At 39.0% G+C, this 24,473-nt stretch overlaps 3 protein-coding genes and 1 pseudogene across 6 annotated transcripts; 1 reads left to right on the forward strand and 3 right to left on the reverse strand.

The window, feature by feature from the left end:
- Window positions 1-335: 335 nt before the first annotated feature.
- Window positions 336-23,891, reverse strand: LOC111343615 (uncharacterized). Of its 3 annotated transcripts, none has more exons than XM_088753315.1 (5): window positions 23,784-23,891; window positions 11,257-12,445; window positions 8,184-8,294; window positions 2,175-2,212; window positions 336-1,517 (listed from the first exon to the last, which is right to left on the reverse strand). In XM_088753315.1, the coding sequence occupies exons 1-5, from the start codon at window positions 23,787-23,789 to the stop codon at window positions 1,512-1,514; spliced, it is 1,350 nt and encodes a 449-aa protein (XP_088609441.1). In that variant the 5' UTR covers window positions 23,790-23,891; the 3' UTR covers window positions 336-1,511. The 3 variants fall into 3 exon arrangements, with proteins under 3 accessions (XP_088609441.1, XP_088609440.1, XP_088609443.1); XM_088753314.1 differs by having other exon boundaries at window positions 2,115-2,212; XM_088753317.1 differs by lacking the exons at window positions 336-1,517; window positions 2,175-2,212; window positions 8,184-8,294 and adding an exon at window positions 9,532-10,762.
- Window positions 2,220-8,167, reverse strand: LOC148735014 (uncharacterized; annotated as a pseudogene).
- On the forward strand, window positions 15,048-17,487 carry LOC148735015 (uncharacterized). 2 transcript variants are annotated; one of them, XM_088753319.1, is made up of 4 exons: window positions 15,048-15,236; window positions 15,442-15,644; window positions 15,737-15,900; window positions 16,185-17,487. In XM_088753319.1, exons 1-4 carry the CDS (start codon window positions 15,221-15,223, stop codon window positions 16,480-16,482), a joined length of 681 nt encoding a protein of 226 aa, XP_088609445.1. In that variant the 5' UTR covers window positions 15,048-15,220; the 3' UTR covers window positions 16,483-17,487. The 2 variants fall into 2 exon arrangements, with proteins under 2 accessions (XP_088609445.1, XP_088609444.1); XM_088753318.1 differs by having other exon boundaries at window positions 15,048-15,644.
- LOC148735016 (uncharacterized) lies at window positions 17,392-20,029 on the reverse strand. Its single transcript, XM_088753313.1, has 3 exons — window positions 19,712-20,029; window positions 19,253-19,396; window positions 17,392-19,178 (listed from the first exon to the last, which is right to left on the reverse strand). Exons 1-3 carry the CDS (start codon window positions 19,725-19,727, stop codon window positions 17,851-17,853), a joined length of 1,488 nt encoding a protein of 495 aa, XP_088609439.1. The 5' UTR covers window positions 19,728-20,029; the 3' UTR covers window positions 17,392-17,850.
- Window positions 23,892-24,473: the final 582 nt, after the last annotated feature.

The raw sequence follows: 24,473 nt of genomic DNA on the forward strand, positions 1-24,473 counted from the left end.
TGATAAACGACATAAGAATTCCCCAGGTTCAAACTTGGAAGTACGTTGATGACACGACGGTGGCAGAGATCGTCCCGCGTAACGCATTAGGTGACGCCCAAACCGCTGTTAAAGTGGTGGAGGATTGGTCCAAAGCACAGAAGATGCAGCTTAATGCTGACAAATGCGAAGTTAAGGTCATCGACTACAAAAGGCAGAAACACCATTTCACTCCCCTCTTGGTACATGGCAAAGAAGTAGAGATGGTGGAGTCGGCTAGGATCCTAGGCGTGACTATTTCGTGTAACCTTAAGTGGAATAACCACGTTAATGTTATAAAAAGAGCAAACAAACGATTATACTTTTTAGTCCTCCTGAACAGAGCCCGCGTTCCAGCGGATGACACAATTAATTTTTATTGTACAACTATACGTCCTGTTCTGGAATACTGCGCACAAATATTCCATCACGCGTTACCTGCGTATCTTAGTGCTGACATTGAAAGGGTCCAAAGACGCGCATTATCCATCATTTCACCAGAACTGTCATACCATGACTCTTTAGAAAGGCACGGTTTAGCTCCGCTCTATGACAGACGCATGAAATTATGTACGGATCTGTTTTTGTCTGTCTCAAATCCATCTCAAAAATTATACAATTTGCCGCCAGATAGGCACCTTTCAGCTTACAATACTAGACACCGTCGCGTTTTTAACATGCCGCGCTTTCGCACTGATCGTTTTAATCTTCATTTATCCCGGCTATGTACGCGCGTGCTAACGTAGATTTTTAGCTATTTCACTATTTCACTGCTGTATATTAGTTATATTAGTAATTTTATTTAGGTCTTAGCATTTTTGTAATTGGTAGTCTTATATAGTCTTATATAATCAATGATTGTGAAAAGCACGCAATTCAGCCTATGGCTGCAATGTATTTTATTTGGTAATAAACTATCTATCTCTATCTATCTCCATTCTGATTGGTCAATGTCAAAGTCGATGTCAAGGTCGATGTCAAGGTCAATGTCACTTGCAGGGTTTGAATAAATTATTTTTGCACGTGTTGCACGCGCTTTTCTTCTGCGTAGTTATGAGAAACTAGCTCGTATTTTTTCATGTATATTATTAATAGATAATCACATGATTTTCTCGTGCAATTTGGAATAAATAAGCACTTGTAAATTTTTTCAAAGACCACAAATTGCACTCGCCCTACGGGATCATGTAATTTCGTTAGTCTTTGAAAAAATTTACTCGTGCTTATTTATTCCAAATTGCACTCGAAATCATGTGATTACCTCTACAAAGTCCTCTCATCCTGTTGCATTTTGGTAAGTTGTCGTTTTGGGTTTTGCTAAATTCTCCTTATCCTGCCTGTCAGTGACCAATTTGGTTTTTGCTAAAATCCCTTTGTCCTGCCGTTCAGTCGCCATCTTGGTTTTAGCTGGAATCACTCATCGTGCAGGTCAGTCGCCATTTTTTTTGGTACAATTTTCTCTACCTGACTTCCATGAAGGTCATAAGCGAAGTTCAGACCTAAAAAAAAAAAATTTAAAGTCAAATTATGAAAACCCATACTGCGATCTTTCATTTGATTAAAGTGAAATATTAACACTTTTGTAATACAAAATTCTCCAAATCCTTTTGCTGTGATACCCATAAATATATTGCATCGTCTCTTTTATATGTAATAATTTCTTCCTGGTAATATTTCTTCTCTTTTGCTATTATCTTTGAGGTGTCTTGACCTCTACTTCCAACAAAGAACCTTCATCTTCATCAGGCTGTGAGATTACTGTTTTAGACCTGAAGTACCTGAATGATGATTATCTCGACTATTTGCGGATTTCGTCTTCTTTGTAACTTGAGTAATAGATGAACCGAGTGGTTCTTGATTTCGTATTCTCTTCTTGTGAAAGAATAATTTTTTTTTTTAATAATTTATTTAAAGTCGATAATGTAAGAAGTGGTTGCCCAATCTTCTGAGCCGGTGGCTCACGTCAAAAACACTCCACTTGAGATCAAATTGGAATTTGGAATGTTGGTTTTTGTGGAGGGAGGAAAACTGGAGGACCCGGGGAAAAACCCTCGAGCTCGGAGCAAGGTCGAGAACCAAAAACAAACTCAACCCACATGTGATGCCAGGTCCAGGAATCGAACCAGGTCACAGTGGTGGGAGGCGAGCGCTCTCACCTTTGCGCCGTTCCTGCTCCCCTGAAAGGAAGAGGAATCTGCAAGAGAAAAAAAAACTTTTCTTCATCCATACAATTCCTTAGCGGTAAAGATCAGCAAATTCAGGCTGGTACCATCTTTGTAATTGTGACTAATGTTATTGCAACATTAAAAAGCTTAGAAATGATATATGATAATGGCAGCCCTGTGAATTCTATCCTTTTACATGTCGGTATCGCTGCGTACTGTACGACTGAAGCGCTGTATCTCAAAGAGCATTTAGCTGAAGGCGAAACTGACCACAGGAGCAAAACTTGGAAGCGGCCTTACTTAAACAAATCTCATTTCGGTATAAACTACTCCTTGTCTCCCCGGACTTTATTGTAATAAAGTGTTATTCAGTATACCAAATCTACACATAAAAATATAAAACAAGACATCTTATTTTGATAGACCAATCTAATCTGAAAGTTCGACTTTGCAAGCGTGTTTGTTACTCTGGATTTGTCTTTCAGGATTATGGCAACAACATTGAAACTGCTTGCAATTTCAGGGTAGTATCACTTTGGTTTCTTTACTTGTCGGTCAATCAGTTGCAAGATACTCTCCCAGATACAAAAACACTTACCCTTCATTATTGATACTAAAATTAACATCTTTCATAATATCCTTATTTTTATGATTATCATTACTATTACCACTACTAGTAAGAAATGGTTAGCGTGCAGCGTGCAACCATCGAGTTATGGATGCACGCGGGAGGTTGCTAAGCACTCAAGAAGCGTAAGGGTCGCACGAGGCGGTAGCCGAGTGCGACTCTAGCTTCTTGAGTGCTTAGCAAACCCCCCAAGTGCATCCAAAACTCGATGGTTGTACGCTGTACGTGAAACATTTCTTGTTATAGCATTGAGACTTTCAAAAATTTGTTTCGTGTAGAAATATTTATTGAAATTCGTTCTGTTTACATGAAGGCAAAAGCACAATCAACGCTCGAAAGTATTCATTCAAAAACTGACAAAGCGACACAGCGAAAATTTTCTTGAATCATCGCAGTGAGATAGTTTACGTTTTTTCGATCTCCGACTAACAAACAATTTAATTTCAAACTGCTCACTCAACCTAAATATTGAACTGGCCACAAGCGAAAGTGCTTTCGGTAAAACTTCGTCTCAGTTGGGTCGGTTTCCCGGAGAATTGAAGACAAACTGCACACGTTTAATAGAGCAATCTTGGAAGAGTGGTGCCACGTTTCTTGCAAACTGTGAAGGATTTAATTCTTGACGTGAACCATTGGTCACTCGGACTGTGGATTGCACTGGCAGCACTGCTGAGGAAGCCGTGGATACACAACGAGTACTTGGGACCGAAAGCGCCTTTGACAGCACATCACTGCAATTTTGAAGCTGTGAAACGGCTGGTCGAGTGTTGTAGTGGGTAAGAGACTGCTCGTTTCGATGGCCAGAAATAGACATGATATATCGATTTGGGACGCCAGCATTGCACCACAGAGTTATGACCGTCGCTTCGATGCTGTGGCTTGTGTATATTTTGGACAGCCCAGCCGCTTCGCTGATATTTTCCTCGTGTTTGCCAGCGTTTTGATGCCTAGTGGCCGTTGATCGAATCACACGTCTTCTTTAGGGCTGAAATTTGCCTTGAGATACTGGAAAAACGCACCGCATCTCGGGTTTATATTTTCAAGGTAGTGCTTTGGAGCCTTATAGCCGTCGTATTGGTCTGCAGTTTCGTAAATTCTAGCCTCCTTTTCGTTATTGGGTTTGTCATTGACACCGCGGGATGATTCTGCGAACCTTCATCATGGGCCATGGTTGCGAATTTTCGCCCGGCTGCATTGACGCCAAAATTGAATCGTTTGGTTGTTAGACCTCTCTGTCCCTCACTGCCTCTCCGGCAAAAGAAAAGAACGATATGGAACCAGATATTTTTCAAAAGTGAGAGCGGGTAGGAAAGCGAAAAAACAACACTAGCTTTGAGCTGTTTGAGATGCTCTTCTTCAATAGCAGGTTTGTGGGTTATGTTTTCCTTTCCGCTTCGTTTTAAATTGACAAGTTGTGCGCCTAGCACTTGGTTCGACCGCACAAATCTCGGGTCACTTGCTAGTTGGGGCCCTTTGTTGTATGCAGGAGAGTTGAGATATCTTTCAGTTCCGTGTCTGAATCCAAGCAAGGTGGATTTACTGTATGGCTCCCCTTTTTGAGTTCGTGCTTCGGCGTGAAATCGCCTCAGGTTGTGGTCCAGCTGACCAATCGTCATGTCTTCGAGCGGTGTTTGTAAAGTTTTCTCTGAGCACCAGGCTGAGATTGAACGGGTAAATGGCTCAAGTGAATTGATCACTGTTACTTTCTTTATTTAGTACAGTAAAAGAACAGACAACTGAGGCCTATTATTCGTGTTTTTCTCATTGCCATGTTCCCACCAATAACGTAGCTCCATTTTCTGCCTTTAAAAGCACACACAGTCCACAATTCCTCTATTCGCTCCGACGAAGGGCCAACGCTCGAAAGGTCAGCTTTTGTAATCGTTACGGTGGCCAATTTACCATTTCAACTTTGTTGATATATCCAAATTATTTCGTTACTCCTACCGACGCAGCCCCAAACAGTTTCTTCCGAAACTATCAGCCTTTATCCGATAGGAAAGACATTTTGTATAACTCACAAGTACAGTTTTGCTCGCTGGAAGTATTTAAATGGCTTCCCACACCGGAAAAGTTTTACAATGAACGCTTGTACAGAATTTAATTATTGCTAAATCGCTGAAACACACTCTCTACAATTTCTGCTATTTATTACTCACCTCGAAAGGTTGATACAGACCAGTTTGTTACTTTTTTAGTCTTCTCTGAGTGTCTTTGTTCAACCAGCTGATTAAGCTCCTGGTCGCTTAAGTTCGCAAATCTCGAACTCTTAGCTAGAGGCCCGTGAAAGAAATTGAGCTCGAAATTTGGCAGCTCACAAGAATTATTTTATCTCCGGAAAAATTACAAGATTTTTCCATATTTTACGAGCGAAAAACCCACAGAAAACAGGAACTATGGTGTATAAAGTGGCAACAGCGACAAAAAAAGTTGTCGTGAAAAAAAAAAGAAAAAAAAGCAAAACAAACTGACGTCAGCGTGTAACCCACAGGCAAATGGATCGAGCATATAAGCCAATCAGAGCGCGCGCTTTTGTAAAGCTTTGTTATAATCAGTATTAATGTTATTTAAAATAACCTTGCAAATTATGCAAACTGGTGTATATTCGCTACATACCATTCACAATGCTGATCACTTTAAAGACTAAATCTTTACATTGCGTGGCCCAGTTGTATTTCTTACTGTAAGAGGGCCGAAGTTTTTCAGCGTCTTCGAGTCGTGTCTGTCTGTCCTTCTTCCTGTCTTCTTTCTGTCTGATCTCCTTTGCCCGGAAAGACCAGTAATTGCAGAGCAAAGTCAACCTGTCCGATGGACGGAAACTGCCCGAGTATTGTATACCAAGCTACTGTGAGCAGCGACAAGGGCAAAGGAACCCACGTTGGCATAACTGAAGATCAGTTCAAAACAAGAAACCGAAATCACATAGCTTCGCTTAAAGACAGGCACAAAAGGAATCATGATTCCACAGAACTAAGCAAACATATCTGGTCCTTGAAAGATGCCGGCACGGAAAACACATTGTCCTGGAAAGTAATCACTCATGCCAATACGAACTCTAACATCTCAAAAAATATCATCTTTGTTCAACCGAAAAATACTTAATTATACGGAAACCGGAGCTATGTACATTGAACATAAGAAACGAGCTGGAAACTGCATGCCCGCACGCTAGAAAATATCTTATTAAGTATGCACTGACTTGAGGCCTTTTATCGTATTATATTATTTTAACATCCGAAGAAAGAACATCTCGAAACAGAACTGTAACGCATTCAAAATGTGGTTCAAAGCCATTAAAAACAAACATCACCACAGTCTTATTTGCCTTGACATCGAAGAATTCTACCCTCCATTAGCCATGACTTCCTAAACAGAGCACTCGACTTCGCCTCAGCCTCAGCCTACGACAACATCACCGGCGTCGAAAGAAACATGATCATACACGCAAAAAACTCGATCCTTGTACAACAACCTTGGCATATAAGAAGAGCAACACATCATCCGACGTCACAATAGGCAGCGTCGACGGCACTAAAACATGCGAGCTAGTGGGAAGTTTCCTTCTTTCCCAACTGCAAAACCTTAACATTAACATCGGACTTTACCGAGACGGCGGACTGGCCACTTCCAATGCCTCACCAAGGGAAAGTGAAAACATCAAAAAGGACTGAAATATTCCGCATCTTCAATCACAATGAGCTACGGATCACCATCGAAGCCAACAAATAGACCATCAACTTTCTAGACGTCGCTTTTAACCTGAACAAAAACACCTGCCAGCCCTTCTCAAAGCTTAACACCACGCTACAATGCGTCCACCGCGATCGCCACAAAATTATTAAATCATTAATTACCACAACCAACATACCGCCGGCATCAACAAAGGATTGTCCTCCCTTTCATCCCACAAAGCATCCTTCGACCAAGCCGTCCATACCAAAAAGCACTCGACGAATGCGGATACCAATACACCCTACACTATGAATCACCCTCGACCAACGAACGAAAAAACAGACAACGGAACAACATACTCTGGTACAACCCCCATTCAGCAAAAACGTCTGCACCAACATCGGACACAGATTCCTTACCCTAGTAGACAAGCACTTCCCTAAAGACCACAATCTTAGAAAACTCATCAACCGAAACACAATCAAGATCAGTTACAGCTGCACGAAAAACACCAAACGGATCATTGACAATCACAACAAACGCGTTTTGAATTCATCCAAACGCATTGATGACACCGCAGATAGCACCAACACAAAAGACAACAAAACTTGCAACTGTCGACAAAAGAACACTTGCCCACTTAACGGAAACTGCCTCCAAACATCAGTGATCTACTAAACCACCGTCACACATAAGGATAACAGCATTACTGAAACGTACATCGGACTGACAGAAAACGATTTTAACACTAGATACAGAAACCACACCGCATCATTCCGACACATAAAACACAGAAACTCTGCCGAACTCAGCAAACATAGCTAGACACTTAAAGAAAGTAGCGTTGACCACTTTATTTCATGGCGCATCCTTTCATCAAGATCAAGATCACCCTACAACAGCGCAAGTCGAAGATGCAACCTCTGCCTAAAAAAAAAAAACTCCTCATCATCTGCCGACCTGAATTATCATCACTCAATAAACGTAATAAATTTGTGTCCTCATACCGCCACATAAAAACAAAGTGTTACTGTGCAATAACTAAACAAAGAACTTAAATTTACCGCCACACCTCTTATGCAAATTTGTATAGTATATAAACAATGGTTACGAATATTCTTGTCAATAAAATCCCCTGATGAGTGAGCAGTTACGAAACAGGCTTGTAGGGTTAAAAGCGTAGTCGTTGTATTTTTCCACTCAACAAATATATATTTAGTATAGAGTTTCCAGCAATCTGATTGGTCGAGCGGTTCCTTAGATGACGCTCTATAAACCGCTCCACGCGGTTTATATAAAATGTTAAAATAAAATGTTAATAAATGTTACTAAAATGTTATGATTTTAGAAATTTCTCTGTTGTTCAGCTCTGAAATTATACTAAAACAATTATTCGCCTCAGGTTCGGTGAATATTGTCGAATAATCCCCTCGTCTTCGTCTCGGGGATTATTCGACGATATTCACCGAACCTGAGGCGAATAATTGTTTTATATATTATTCACTGAACCTGACGCGAATAATTGTTATATATATTATTCACCGAACCTGACGCGAGTAATTTTTATATATATTATTCACCGAACCTGAGGCGAATAATTGTTATATATATATATTGTTATATATGATTGTTATATATATATATATATATATATATATATATATATATAACAAGGTGTCTTGACCTTGACCCTGAAGTACCTGAATGGCGATTATCTCGACTATTTGAGGATTTCATCTTCTTTGTAGCTTGACTAATAGACGAAATAAGTGGTTCTTCATTTCGTATTCTCTTCTTGTGAAAAGAAGAATCTGCATGAGAAGAAAAAAAGAACTTTTCTTTATCCAGGTAACTACTCAGTGGAAAAGATAAGCAAATTCTAGAAGGTACAATCTTTAAGATTGTGATTATTGTTATTGCACTATTGAAAAGTGTAGAAATAACATGTGACAATGGCAGCCATGAGAATTTTATCCTTTGATAAGTCGGTATCGCTGCGTAATGTACGACTGATTTGCTGTATTTCAAAGAGCATTCAGCTGGCAACGGCCCTACTCAAACGAATCTCTTTTCGGTGTAGACTGCTTCTTGTCTCCCCGAACTTTATTGTGATAAAGATATACCAAATCTGAATATAAAAATACTATAAAACAAGGCACCTTATTTTGATGAACCTGTCTAATCTGAAAGTGCGATATCGCAATCGAGTTCGTCACTCTGGATTTGTCTTTTAAGATTTTGGCGACAAAATTGAAACTGTTTGCAATTTCAGTGTAGTATCACTTTAGTTTCTTTACTTGTCTGTCAATTCGCTTTTATCACAGGCCGGCCATATTGGATTACGTCAGTGGAAATCTGGCACGAAAACGAGGTCACGCGTGGTAAACAAACAGGCCATCGTGTCAAACAGAAAAAAAAACATTTGAATTTTGGCATAGAAATTTAATAAATATTCCACTTCTTTCAAATGATTCGATTGTAAAATATGCAAAAGATAACTTCCCCGTCCAGCAGACTCTTACTCGAGGCTATCAATTTTTTAACGGAGTTTATTCGCGATATAGAATGTAGGTTTCTAGCTTCCAGAGTCTGGTTTAGTCGGAGTGACAGCCGTCTTAATAGTTTTGTTCTTGCATTAGTCCGACTATGAGTTAATTTGATATATTCAAATAATAATTGCAGTGGAAATGGTCAAAGATGTTGATTTGAGCATTACGGTTCGAGCGAGATGCGACCGTAGCAGGAGAAAGAACGAGGAATCTCATTGATTGTCAGTTATTTTTAAGCGCTCGTCGACAGTTGAAATAGTGAGAAATGACTGCAGTTTTGTGTATTGCCGACAAGAATTTCATTGCGAGAGAATTTACTTTGACAGACAGGTTTTTTCAGAAATGCAAGAAAAACTGCACCTTTATTATTTTAACCATCACCTTCCATCATGTATCCAATAAAAAAAGTACTTTATTACAAAAATATTTATTTTGCAATTGACATATGCTGGTTCAGTTGGGCAACCCGTTGAACATAACAACACAAGAAAGCAAAAGCTTTTATAATTTAACATTTTATTATATGTAATGTTTAAAGGCAACAAAAACCAAGTGAATTGAATTAGCTGCTTTCCCTAACATTATGTCAAGTACATGAACCAGGAGTTAGGCTGGGTTAAACAGAAAATTGTATTATACTTCAATCATATATGGGTATCTAACAAAGAGAACAACCTCTTTTGCCCTTGCTGACAGTGTGAAAGTATCCCAATAAATCTTATTTTGAACTTTAAAATCACTGATTGTTTATGATTGGTTATAAAATAAGGAACCTTGAAAATTAGTTATTAGACAAGCTACTGTCCACATTTCGTTAATACTTCCTGCTAAAGTGAGGGGAATTATCCTATCAAAAAAGTGAAGTTCCTTAACCCTTCTAATGGCCCTCTCTACGTGAACTCTTAAATTATGCACCTGCTTGCTACTATCTATTCCCTTCTTAGAAAACTTCCCCTTGCTTGATAGAAAGGTAGGCATTGTAACCGTACATCCTATTGGCTCAAAAGATCACCAATGGTAAAACCCTTGTCTGCCATAATTTTGTAAAGCAAGTTTAAAAGTCCTGATTGGCTTACTAATTCTTTATCAGATATACTTCCCTCAAAAAGTGAGCTCACATGAATCACCTCACCCAAGGGTGATATAACAACATTGCCCTTGTATGTTGTGTGGCTCTTGTATGATGAACAACATGGACTGTTTAAAAGCATGCTAGAAGGTGCCTGCACCTTGATTTCAAAAGCATCTATAATACCACGGCACTTGGAATACAGCAACTTAAAACTTTGTGGCAAATGCTTATCAATTTTAGCTATAGATGGCCAGATAGAGAGGGTCCCCAATACAAAATACAGAAAGTTAACCCATGATAAAAAATACAGAAAGTAAACCCATGATAAAAATACACGACTTACAGTTGAAACAGAAATATTGAAATCCTCAGCCAATTTTTCACTTAAAGTACCCAGCCTTAACTTAGTCTGGCACAAGTAAAATTGGTCAAATAAAGAAAGTATACATGTTTTGACAGTGCTCCTCATGACTTCTACATCAGATTTTCCCTTATTCCTAATTCGCTGTATTTGTGACCAAGAATACACTTTGTCTGCGGTTGGTTTTATGGCATTAAAAGTACTTATGAGGAATTGGAAGGATGAGAGGCCAGTGTGGAATCTAACAGTGACGTTTGTCTAGCATTTCTTGCAGTTGTTTACAGAATGACTGTTTCCCTAAAATTTGTAAACAAATGATAGACAAATTTGTAAACAAATGAAAAATCAAAATAAAATTATTTTACCTCGAATGTTTCCCTTCATCCCACCTAATATTTATAATCCATGGATGCTTTAAGGCTTTTTCGTTTGGAAGTTGATGAAAAGAAATGATAACTGCTGCTTTGATCTATTATTTTGGCACAAAGGCACACAACAATTATCTCCGTTCAGCATGATTGCAAAGGTGACCTTACCACGCGTGACCTAACTTTCATGTTCAATTAGGTAATGAATAATTCAAGATGGCAGCTCCGTGATAAAGGCGAATCATTTGCAATCTAACCCCCCAGAACCAAACACACTCAACCCATCATTATTGATACTATTATAATTATCACTGATAATAATATTATTTTCATTATTATCATACTATTAGCATTACTGTCAGTATTAATATTACTTGAAATAACCTTGCAAGCTATGCACACGGCTGTATGTTCACTACTTACCATTAAAAATGCTGATCAATTGAAAGACTAAATCACTACACTGCGTGGTCCAGTTGTATTTCTCACTATAGGAGGTTCGAAGTTTTTCAGCCTCTTGGAGTCGCATCCGTCTGTCTCTCTTCCAGACCTTCTTGATCTCCTTTGCCCATTCATTGTAATCCTCTGACCCGATCAGACATGACTCACCAAATGGTACTTTACTCAGCGCTTCTCCGAATCCTGAGTTCCTACTGACAAGCATAGGGAGACCAGCTGATAATGCCTCTAGACCAGTTAGGCCAAATCCTTCTGAGCGGGATGGCATGAGCACAAGATCCATTTCGCAGAACAACTGCTTCAAACGCTCTCGGTCCTGCACAAAGCTTCTTACGGTAAGGCGACTAGCGGGTACACCGCAACGGCGAAAGCGCTCTGCTATCTCTTCGAGCTTTCCCTCCGGAGCTCCAACGAAAGTGAGATGAGCGTCTTGAACCTTGGAAACAGCTTTGCCTGCTATGTCGAAACCTTTCAACTCAAAGTCTTCAGCATCTCCTCGGCCAAAGACTAGAACTTTACACTGTTTCCCATCCTCTTTGACATGTTCGATATTCAGAAATTCGTCAAAAACTCCGGGGGTAATATCTAGAATAGCGTTGCTTTTCTTGTAAGGACGAAGATAACCACGAAAGGACTCGTATAACTTTGGCCCAACGCCAAAAATTAGGTCTGCCATTGCACAAAGTTCCACCTCTGTTTCGTGCTTTTTCTCCCCGGATGAAATGGGATTTTGATAGGACTTGTACATTGCAAGCTCCTCCGGGTCTGTGTGGACAACTTTTAACCACTTACAACCGCGAGATTCTCTTATAACTTGAGCTTGATGCCCAAGCTTCACACCCTGACCAAAAACAACGTCAATTTCCTGCTGATTTGGAGGAAAACTCAGCCAGTCGAGTTCATCGTATCCAGGTCGCCTTTTCGCTTTGACAATTTCAATGTTTCTACGAAGAGCAGTTCTCTTGTTCTCCTCACTGCACTGTGGTACAAATAACGAAACTTTGACTTCAGGAAATTTAGCCAATTGAATGGCAAACTCTCTGGTGAAGGTGGACAATCCACCCTTATCTGATCCCCATTCTGATGCTAGGATTGTAACCTGTAGCTTGTGGGCACGTGGAGGTGGCTGGCCATTTCCTTCGAGTTCGCACAACTGTGAAGAAGTCAATTGAGAAATACGACCAAAATTGCTATTGGGGAAAACAACAAATTACATTCAGACTTCGTCTCTTGGAAAACTGTAACCTTTCAATGATCAGACTGGTATTTATTAACTTTTTGTTAACAGGAAAATTAATTAAGCTTGCCTGTAATACTATTTAGATTTCGAGTAGGATATGTTCCGTTTTGAATTGTTAATTTCACCCGCTTTGCAAAATGTTTGATGCAGAATACACACAATAACTTCTGTTTGGCGCGAAAATACGTACGGACAATTGTCCTTAAAGGAGGTAGATAACTTTGAGTGTTACCGGTTTTCCGTGGATTCCTCTTCACCTTGATGTTTTAGCTTATTATTGAAATTTAAAATTTGTGGAAGTAATGATAAGAAATTTCCAGTAGAAAGTAAGTTTTACTCTTTAATAATCCTCTTTTTATATCGTATTGTTTATTTGCTCTAAATGGTATTCGTTTCTCTTATTTCCTACAATACTAGTGAACAACTTTTCTCTGGGAAATAGTGCTAGCAATTTCAATCCCGAGCTGTGAAGAAACGGTTAAAAATCAAATCAAAGTTTTATAGCTGATACAACAGAATGCAGGAAAGAAAATAACACTATTAGTTAAAGGAGCACTCTTATGAAACTGCTCTATAATTTGAAAACCCGAAAAATTCAGTTATTTCATTATATGAATTTTTAGCGATAATAAAGCCTTTTCAATAATAATTTTAGTTGAAAGTCAATAGGCCCTTTGCAGCTAGGAGGTCACGTGCCTAGCAACGCCGAATTGGAGAGCAAGCTCTTCTGCGACGACAAATCGAATGAGTGTCTTGAGCATCACGCGTACCGTATTTACCCGTGTATAATGCGAACTTATTTTTCCCGAAATGAACACCTAAATTCGAGATGCGTATTATACACGGAATCCTTTGTTTAGGCTGACGCGACATTAGAATAACAAAGACACATAAGCGTGCGATGTAATTGGTCTTTAATTTGAGGGTAAACTAACCTACCAATGACATGTTAACAATTTGGATCCTTGAATAAATTTAACTAAGTATTTAAGCGAACAGCTGATCAACAAAACAGTTACTGTAATCTTGAGCAATCAAACGTAAACATGACTACAAAACTCGCCGGAACCAAGCGTCAAAGTTACACAGTGTCAGATAAGTTACGAATCATCAATTTCGCCGAACAGCATGGAAATCTCGCTGCTGAAAGAGAGTTCGGAGTATCTGAAAGTAATGTTCGCTTATGGCGGAAGAGCAAGGAAAACTTGAAAAAGATGCCTCGGTTGAAACGAGCAAATCGTGGCAAAAAAGCTGCATGGCCAGAACTTGAGGTTGGTCTCCTCGAATGGATCACAGAGAAACGGAACAATGGTCTCGCCATTTTACCATCGCTGGTGAGGCTGAAGGCCCTCGACATGGCAAAGAACGAGAAATATGGGATTCCACAAGGGCAGTTTAAAGCAGGCAACCACTGGTGTCAGCGTTTCATGAAGCGTAATGGCTTGTCTCTTCGCCAAAAGACAACTCTTGCCCAGCGGCTTCCAGATGACTATGAGGAGAAAATCGTGCGATTCCACCGCTACATTATCGATCTTCGCAAAGAGCACAATTATCCTCTTCATGTTATTGCTAACATGGACGAAACGCCACTAACATTTGACATGCCGCCAAATCGAACCATCAACAACTCGGGAGAGAAAACGATCGAGATTCGTACTACGGGTAATGAAAAGAACCGCATTACAGTCGTGTTGACCTGTGCTGGCGATGGAAGCAAACTGAGACCGATGGTAATCTTCAAAAGAAAAACTCTCCCAAAGGTTGCCAACAAGCACGGAGTTGTAATCGCCGCTCAAGAGAAAGGTTGGATGGACGGTGAAGGAATGAAAACATGGATCGACAAAGTTTGGTGTTCGAGGAGAGGTGGCCTGGGGAGAAGAAGAAGCCTGCTTGTTTGTGACGCGTTTGAAGCCCACGTGACCGAAAGAGTGAAAACAGCACTGACACGAGAAAACACGAACTTAGCAGTAATTCCTGGCGGATTAACCTCGATCTTGCAGCCGCTGGATGTCTCTTTAAACAAGCCGTTTAAAGATGGTGTTAGAAAGAGGTGGATGGAGTGGATGGCGGAGGGAATCCATGAATTTACAGCGAGTGGCCGCCAAAAGAAACCATCCGAGGAACTGATCCTTTCGTGGATCGCAGGAGCATGGCAGGACATTTCCGAAGAAATGATTGAATCCTCATTTCTAAAATACGGGATCACCAACAGCCTTGATGGATCCGAGGACGACCTAGTTTACGAGGCCAACGATGACTGCAACAACGAGCTCGATGACTCGTTTGCAAGAGAACTGTTCCAGTCAGACTCCGAGTCCGAGTTTGAAGGATTTGATATGTGAAAGATGTTGTAACCATCATTTCGTTAGTTTGCCAAGTTAATTGAAATAAATAATGTTATACAATTTTACCTTCTTGTTGAGTAGTTTATTTTTCTTTTTTCTCAAAATTTGGTCTGAAATTGGGATTCGTATTATACACGGGCCCGCATTATACACGGGTAAATACGGTATGTATATCTGAAAGGCGGTTATTTTGAATTCAAGCGGTAAATACCATTCCATCTCTCAAAATCCAGTAAGTTTAGCATATAAATATAGCTTTTAGCACATCTTCAAATCGGAAAGGTTAATATTAACTGGGATCGCGGCAAGAATATCAGCGTCAAGTCGACTACGAGTTACAAACATGGCTTCTCCTCCAGGTATGTAGAATAGATCTTGTCTTCTTCCTGCACTTTGATAGCGACGTTTGGACGATTAATACAAGTAAAAAGAAAGAAAATACAGTAATTCACTACGCCTTAGGGTTTAGAAGCTGTTTACTTTTGAAAAACATAGAATTTTGGCTGCTTATTCCCCTCAAGACTATGGTGTCGGAACCAACAAGCGTTGTTTTCATTGTTGTAGATATCGATATGGACGAGTCAGTTGAACAATCCATTACGGGCAGAAAAAATTCTGCATACCATTGCTGTGTTCCCCTATGTAATGGGGATTCAAGGTACCACGAAGATTTGCGTTTCCATCGCATTCCCGGTCGTACCAAGGATGAAAAGTTGAAGAAGGAATGGCTGGTGAAAATCCGAAGAGACGAAGGTCCTGACTTCAAGGTATTTTATAGAGACATTTCGATTTTCAAAGCATTTGGCAAGGATTTGTTCGGTCAACTTGTGTCTAATGGCTTATAAATTTTCCCATTTAGATAACAACTAGTACGAGAGTATGCTCAAGGCACTTTACCAAGGAAGATTACCTTCCCCCCACCAAGTCTGGTAGCCAGCGACTGAAAAGAGGTGCTGTTCCATCGAATTTTAACTGGAATTCCTCCTTCAAAGCACGAAGAAAGATTATTCGACATGTCGACAGGTAATATATTCTTTGGTTATGTTTTAATGCATCGTTGAGTTAATGAGGTTACAATGATAAGTCTAGACTAGAATGCTTCTTTCTTATTTTTAAATACTGTATCAGTTTTGGATAAATATTAACTGCTATTGAAAGCATTTGTGAAACCTTGTAGAAGGGATGTATGGTTAAAAAGTATATATACAGACCTCAGGTTCTTCAATTTCTAGAAGGATGTAATTGTTTTAAAATTTAAAATTATGTAAACTATATGAGTATATTAAATTTTTTGGCTTTCTTTGCAGAGATACTCAAACAGATGATAGTGACACTGATGGAGTGGAAAGTGAAGCAATGCAAAGCAGGGAAAGTGTGGAAACAGAGGTGCAGTCTCTGAAGGCTCAGCTTCTGGCCATGCATGGAGAGCTTGAGGCGAGCAGAAAGGAAGCAGCTGCAGCTAAAGAAGAGCTAAGAAATGTCAAGGCTAAAGCAACATTAAGTAAATTTGGTCTGGAGAGATTTGGTCCAGACAACGAGAGTATAAAATTTTACACTGGCTTTCCCACAAATGAACATATTAAGCTTTTTTTTAATTTTTATTAAACCCAGTGCTGAACTAATGACCTACTGTTATGCCTCTGGAGAGAGAGAAAACAGACCAGCCTCCAGAAATATGCTTCTAATAGATGAAATGTTTATGTTTCTTGTTCGGCTTAAACTTGGATTATTTGAGCAAGATCTTGCTGATAGGTTTGCAATTCATATATCATCAGTCTCTAGAAAATTGGTAACCTGGTCCAATTTTTTGTATTTTTTTCTTGGAAGTCAAATCATTTGGCCCTCGAGGGCAGATGTAGATAGATGCATGCCTGAGGGTTTCAGAGAACTCTATCCTAGCACCAGAGTGATTTTAGACTGCACAGAGATTTTTGTGCAAACACCCACATCCCTGTTGTTACAGTCACAGCTGTACTCATCCTATAAGAGCAACACAACTTTGAAAGGTCTTATTGGAATCACCCCTCATGGAGCAATATGTTTTGTTTCCACTTTATACACTGGAGGGATTAGCGACAGGGAAATCACAAGATGTAGTGGTATTTTAGACCTCTTAGAAGCAGGAGACTCAGTGATGGCAGATAAGGGGTTTGATATAGGTAACATGCTACAGGAGTATAATGTTGAGTTAAACATCCCTCCTTTTCTGGAAAATCAAGGGCAGTTTTCAACTCAAGATGTGCAAAAAACCAAAACTATTGCAAGCCTTAGAATACATGTAGAACGTGCCATCAGAAGGGTTAAGGAGTATCACTTTTTGGATTCCGATGTTCCTCTTTCAACTTTAGGTTCAGTTAACCAGCTCTATTCTATAGCCTGTCTTCTAACAAATTTTCAAGGTCCCTTAATCTTATCAAAGTGACAACATTACAATGTAGTGCACTCATTTGGATTAGAAGATCATTCAGAAGGATTAAATATTTAAACTATTACAAAAAGTGTAAGTAGTCATAATGAGTCTTGGTAAATTTTAATTGTTATTATAAGGTGTCAACTGTTACTGGATATAGTATTTCTGAATCAATTGCTCTTTAAACATAATATTGGACATTTTTGGTGTTTTTCTTTTAAGTTTGGTTAATTGGGGGATTACCACATATATTTAATTCTTGAATTTGAGTATGATGATGCAAGTAAATAACAAAACCTTGGCTAAAAGAGCTAAAAAATACTAACAAGAAAGTTAGGTCACATTTCTGTTTCTGCAAAAAAATGCTCCATGCATTCCATGGGTCAACATCACCTCATCCCTCATCCTGACATTATCTGGTTGGCACCAATTTTAGAAAAGTTTTTAAATCTAATATAGTTGTACACAAATTAGAGCAAATATAGAATGGGTTAAAAGAATATTGAAGCTAAATCTTTTCATAACAAATACAGTCTTGAGAGTAAGCAAAGACTAGAGGCAAATCAGCTTAGATAGTAATTGAAAAAAAAAATGTCCACCTTATCTTTAGCCCCTTGGAAAAAAATGGGATCAAAAAGGATTCTTGTGCAGACAAACATGTCATCATTCATGTAACTGAAAAAATCGCACCAGTCTAGACCAGTGAGGCCCAACTGGCACTGGACTTGGTAATAATAAATGTCACTCTTCTTTAAAGAATACTGGTTAGTATTATCCTTGGTAAGATATCTCACATCATCAAATGAGGTTGCCCCCTCCCTAACAACTTTAACCTCCAGTAAACCAAAGGGGTTCTGGTCACTACCAAGGGCATCCAAATCATAAACTTTCCGGTCAGGGCTGCAGCCTAACCATGGGCATTTAGGATTTATAATTAATCCTGATGGGAATAAATTCACTCTGCCATTTTTTGCTACATTAGCATAGACTGTTGCTGCATGGGGTTCAAGTTCTACACCCCTCTTCATTGCTGGAGTTTGAACAAATCTTGCCGGGTTCAGCTGACTTACAAGGTTTTCAAAATTTGAAACTCGCCGGGCAACTGTACCAAACTTGCTTGCTGTTATCCGCTTCTTTCGCAAAAGACGCCAAGTCTCGCTTAAACTTTGAGTAATTGTTTCTTCTTGTACCCTGAGAGAAATCTCACTTGTGACAGAAAGAGAGTCAAATAGGGCTTGCTGGTTTGCCTCCAGGCACACAGACACATTATTTTGAAATCTATCATTTGCACTCTCAAGTGGTAAATCTGGAAATGCAGTGCAGGTAAAATCATTTACTAAATAGTCTGCAGACATTTTTTGTTGATAAGAAATCAAACACCCTTTGGGGACATTTCCAAATTTGCTTGGGACAAATGAAACAGATCTCAGGTCCTGCTCAGAAGGAACAATGGTTACAAACAGAGGCTTTGGCTGTAGACTGTTAAAATGCTCTTTAGTCATTGTTCCATATATTGGTGATGGGGAGTACAGGTTGCTTTTGATGTATTTGTTGAAGGATGCGCCTAGCTGAGGCTTCTTCACAAGTACATTTTGAATTTGCTTTGCTTCAATTTTTTTCCCCCTAGGCACACTCCAGCGCTGCTTCATGCTGGTGCATGTTAGATCATCTGGCAGAGTTCGATGCCCCAGTTGTTTAAGTAAAGCCAGATAATAGAGAAGCCCTATAACATGATGGCAATACCCTCCTGATCCAGCCACACAAGAGCACCTTCCAGACAAAGAATTATTAGCCATGCTTGAAGAAACTTCCAAGGAATGAGGTGGCTCGTTCTTCTTCATCGAACGAAAACATTTCGATGCAATTTTCACCGCGTCGTTGGCCCGTATCACTAAAACATTAAAACATAAATATAAGATTCTGATTGAGAAAAACAAATAAGAAATACTCGATTTTATTACTGACCTTTAATCTCGTGTAGATATCCAGGTTCTGCCATAAACTTGTATGCCTTCGCTGTGCTAGTGCATCCAGACATTTTTTTTGCATATTGGCCGACATCATCGAAGGTCAGCGAGGGAAATATTGAAAGATCTTGGCTCTCTTCAGCTAAAAAAAGCAATAAAACAAGAACATGAGCAACATAAGTCTAACGATTTGGTAAAAATCTTCAAATTCATACGATCATTAAATTGGGCGAGTAATATCTCTGTACTTCTAGTGGTGAATTAAACAACTTTGTTGGTTCTATCATCATAGTTTCAGGGGAAATCCATGGCCAAAATTCTATGTTTATCGGTAGTAAACAGCTCCTAAACTTTTACGTGTAGTGAATTAACGTATTTTCTTTTTCTCTACTTCTATTAATCGTCCACACGTCGCTATCAAAGTGCAGCAAGAAGACAAGATCTGTAGTCTACATACCTGAAGGAGAGGCCATGTCTGTAACTCGTGGTCGACTTGACGCTGATATTTTTGCCGCGATCCCAGCTGAATATTGACTTTTCCGATTCGAAGATGTGCTAAATGCTATAATTATATGCTAAGCGTATTGGATTTTGAGAGATGGAAGGGTATTTCACGCTTGAATTCAAAATAACTGCCTTTCAGATATGCACACGCAGGACGCTCATGAGACTCATTCGATTTGTTTTGCAGAAAAGCTTGCTCTCCAATTCGGCGTTGCTAGGCACGTGACCAACTAGCTGCAAAGGGCCTATTCTAGGGCGAGAAATTACGATTTGAAAACCGTTCCGCCATTAATTTTCGTAGTCACGGCTACTCATCTTCGGTCAGCGGTCACTCCCATTGTGACGCAATTACTCAAAACACTTTAATATTTATACGGAAACATCGTGAAATTTAGTGAAATAGTCTTGGTCTTAGTGTTATAAAAAGCAATATATACGATCAAAATACTTGTTTTGAAAATTGGCCACGAGCACGGCGCGTCAAATGAGTAATTACGCCACGGTCCCTCCCATTGTGACCTACATTACTCATAACACTTTTATATTTATACAGACTACTTCGTGAAATTTTGGGAAATTGTCTCAGTCTTAGTGGTATAAAAAGCAATATAGACGATCAAAATACTGTTTTTGAAAATTAGCCACGAGCACGGCGCACCAAATGAGTAATCTCCAAACTCGCGTCAGTATTCTTGAGCCTGCGAAGTGATTGCGAAAATTAATTGCGGAACGGTTTTCAAATCATAATTTCTCGCCCTAGAATTGACTTTCAACTAAAATTATTCTTTAAAAGGCTTTATCAATCGCTAAAAATTCATATTATAACGAAATAACTGAATTTTTCGCGTTTTCAAATTATGGGACGGTTTCCTAAGAGTGCTCCTTTAATAAAGTTAAATTATGTTGTAATGCCTCTCTCTGACACAGCACCACAGGTTATGCTTTAGAAAGGTAAACCCTCTTTTCTTACATAGCCATGACAACTTTCAAAACCTCAATAAGCCTAAAAATGGTAGGTTGGAAAATATAGAATGCCGGATTTCGGAACGGATTACTCGGAATACCCTGAATTCCCGAAATTCCCAGAATGACTGAAAAATGGTAAATTCAAAAACAATAATAAACTAATCAAAAATAATGAATTTTGATAAATCATCAGTTGATTAATTAAATAAAGATAAAAAATAAAGTAAAAATAAAAATAAAAAGGATAAAAAGGAAAAAAAGGAAAATCAGTTCTCCTGAAATAAAACAAAAAAAACTGCAAAATTTTCTCTCGATAAAATGCACACGATGGCACAAAAAATAACTATCTATGGCACTGCTCACGGGGATGCACGTAGTACAACTACATGTAGCTTACAGCCTACAATATGCAAACTGATGCCGAAAACTGCTTCAAGGTAAATAAACCAGAAGCGTGGCTAATTATTGACAGACCTAAAGCACCGTGGGTTCTAAGTGGAAAAGTGGACGTAAATACGATAAGCATTTGGCGAACGAACCCCGAGTGTGACTGCATTATACCCTCTTTGAAGGAGATCTTATTCCAAGTAATTTGTGCAAGATAAATGAAATCCCCGAATGTATTCCTAGTTGTAGTGATATGTTTGCAGATGATACTTTGCTCCACAACTCAGCAACCGTCAATGAAGTCTCAATTCCAATTCAAGCTGGTTTACTTTGTATGTCCAACTGGTGTAAACAGTGGCTTTTAAAGGTGTGTAAAGCTAAATGTAAGTGCATGAGAATAACAAGATCTAAGGTTAATGGACAGTGTTCGTATTCCATCAACTCTTTACCCTTGAAACAAGTAGTCACCCACAAGCATCTGGGTGTAACAATCTCATCGGATCTATCTTGGAAACATCATGTCCTTACAATAGCTGCTAAAGCTAACAGGATCTTGGGTCTACTAAATCGCACATTTGGCAGGTGCTCTGAAGCAATAATAACCGGATACAAAACAATGGTTCGTCCTATCATCGAATACGCATGTCCCGTTTGGAATCCACATCAAGCCTACCTGTCAGACCAACTTGAAAGAATCCAACGAAATGTCTCACGCTGGATCCTTGCTGGACCTTTTGATTATACCGAACGTCTGCAATACCTTGGCTGGATGGAACTTAAGTCCCGTAGGGAATATCTATCGATGATTCGACTATTCAAGTTTATCAATGGTTTGTCGAGAGTTAAGCTTGATAACTATTTATCGTTCTCTCTTGCTAGCACTAGCTCAAGAAATATTAGGAAGATTTGGAAACCTTTTTTAAGAAGTAATGTTTTAAAATTCTCTTTCTGGCATAGATATGTAGATAAATAGAACTCGTTACCAGATTCTCTAATATCTGCCGATTCATTTTCAAAATTTAAAAAGGGCTTAAGAGAACACTTTTTAACTGGTGTGCGATGAATATAAAATTGTTGCGATTGCATATTTAATTATATGATTAGATGATTTTAATAACTCCATTCTGATAGATACATTTTAATGATATTTTTTACATTTTTCCTTACAAATACTTTTTATCCGATTTATAGTTCCTTCATAGCATTGCAGATATTGGGGGAGCGTTGCGTGACATCCAAAAAAACCGCTGCGAGGGAGACTAGAAGAATATCGGCCCTCGGTCTTTTTTGTACGGACCTCGCTGCGCTCGTTCCGTACTGTCAAGACCTCAGGCCGATATTCTCCCAGTACGGCCCTCGCGCTTGGTTAATAAGATGTAGTACTTTCAGGATTTATGTATTTAATTACTTAATTAAGTTATGAATTTACCATTAATTATTTATTAATTATCAATTAATTACTTATTATCATCACATTCTTATCTATTTATTAATTTATCTTAATTTTTTTTTCATTTATCATTTTTCGGTCATTCCGGGAATTCCGAGTATTCCGATTCCGGTTCCGGTTCTGGTTTCATTTGCCACTTCCAACCTGCCCTAAAAAATTACTGCATTGTTCGTGGCACATGTCAACCATGTGGTGTTCGGTCTCGAAAGGCGTAAATCGTTGAATCCATTTTGGATTTGCTAATCAGCCTATTTCACTCAACTTAACTAAATGCAGCAATCTTGAAGATTTAGATAAAAAAATGGGAGTTAGTGTTGATCATCATGTGGATTCTCGCTGACGAAAACTGCCATAATGAATCATGATCCTATTTTCTACGTTTCGAACATCTCACCAAAATTACGTTTTGAACATCTCACCAAAATTGCGTTTTGGAAATAATTCCTGTCATTTTCATGCGCCATTGTATGAGTTGTAAGTTTATGAAGTTTAGAAATGACTTTTATTTGCGTCAGTAAGCATCAACTGATCATCTTTTCCGCCTTAAGCGAAGTCAAGCGTGACTTCCAGAAAGATGACACGAATTATTCGATACTTCCGACTTCATTGTTCGCAGAAATGGTATAAAAGCAGAACTGAATGCATAACACCAACAATATTTAGTTTTACGCACTTAGAATTCACGCATTTATAGCCACATTAACTTCCTTGTACAGTGACTTATCGCACTTAATAAACACTGAAGTTGTAACGAAACACACAGCCTTCGTCTCAGTCTGCACCTAATCAAATTTTGTCCTTACGATTTAGTCGATTTACGATTGCACAAGTAGTTTTATAACAGTATGATTCCAATATATCGATAACTTTCAGCTACAACTGTCAAGCTTGAAATTCAACTCGTAAATGCCGCATCTAAACGCACAAAATACCCTTAATATTTGATCGTCATTTGCAGACTTGTTTTTACTGACATTAACTATGTACAATAGTTGCAGCTATCGGCTGAATCACATTCAAAGGAGCCGAGCCTCAAAAATCAATACCGTTGGGTCTGATTGAGTTGTTTCCATAACATTTTGGATAGTTATGTAAATTTACGCATTTAGAGAACGAGCTGCGATGTCCACAGACAACTTTCGAATAAATCTGAATTACTTAATATATTAGCAAAACATGGTTCCTGTAAAACTGAAAGTGTTGCCAGTAAAAGGCTACAAACCTGCATTCAGAAAGCTCCGGTGAACTGAATTCAGCCAGTTGTGTTTTCGCTGGAAGAAAAAGAGAAAGCCATCATCGGTTAGCACTCATCTCCATATTTCAGAATGACGTGACGTCATTCCCAATCTTCGTAACCCTCTTCGGAAGCGTTCGTCGAACACTTCGGGTTCATTCAAAACCATCATAGAGCGGACTGAGAGATATGATGATGACGTCACAACTCAAGGTATCTGTCGTGCAGTTCCAGGATCTTCTCTGTTTACAAGCCAGGCTGAGTTATGCAGTGCCAGTAAGAGAATTCTGTGGGCTAATCTTCGCGGATATTAGGTACTGCCCTTAATCCACAAGGAATAATTCCAGTCAAAGAAAAGTCTCGCAAAGTAAAACGCCAAGAAAAATTTTTTTTTTCTACAAAAATAAAACGCTGGATACGGTCATATAGGGGCAAGGGCACGAGGGTAAAGAGGTACGCTTCTATTTCACAAGTTTGTTGTTTGAGTCCAAGATCAAGTGATATCACAAACAGTTCTCTGACATAGACCCCAGGACAGAAGAAAACAAAGAGAAAATCAACGTTACAAAAGAGGCAAAATCAAGTAAATTCATCTCCATCAATTAACTCTGTTTTTTTTTTTTGGTTGAAAATGGTTGTATTTTTGTGCTGCGTGTACTTTAACATTTTTGCACATGT

The sequence above is a fragment of the Stylophora pistillata genome, chromosome 3 (genome assembly GCF_964205215.1).
Source record: "Stylophora pistillata chromosome 3, jaStyPist1.2, whole genome shotgun sequence".
Taxonomy (NCBI): Eukaryota; Metazoa; Cnidaria; class Anthozoa; order Scleractinia; family Pocilloporidae; genus Stylophora; species Stylophora pistillata.

Excerpts from the sequence above, each read along its gene's own strand:
- LOC148735016 (XM_088753313.1), bottom strand. Across the intron at positions 19,179-19,252 it reads ATATCTACACGAGATTAAAG|TGATACGGGCCAACGACGCG; the intron begins GTCAGTAATAAA and ends TTAATGTTTTAG.
- LOC111343615 (XM_088753314.1), bottom strand. Across the intron at positions 8,295-11,256 it reads ATTGATCAGCATTTTTAATG|ATTCTTCTTTTCACAAGAAG; the intron begins GTAAGTAGTGAA and ends CTTCTCATGCAG. Across the intron at positions 2,213-8,183 it reads TCGAGATAATCGCCATTCAG|ATTCCTCTTCCTTTCAGGGG; the intron begins GTACTTCAGGGT and ends TTTCTCTTGCAG.
- LOC148735015 (XM_088753318.1), top strand. The coding sequence starts at position 15,402 with ATGGTGTCGGAACCAACAAGCGTTGTTTTCATTGTTGTAGATATCGAT. Across the intron at positions 15,645-15,736 it reads ACGAAGGTCCTGACTTCAAG|ATAACAACTAGTACGAGAGT; the intron begins GTATTTTATAGA and ends TTTCCCATTTAG. Across the intron at positions 15,901-16,184 it reads ATTATTCGACATGTCGACAG|AGATACTCAAACAGATGATA; the intron begins GTAATATATTCT and ends CTTTCTTTGCAG.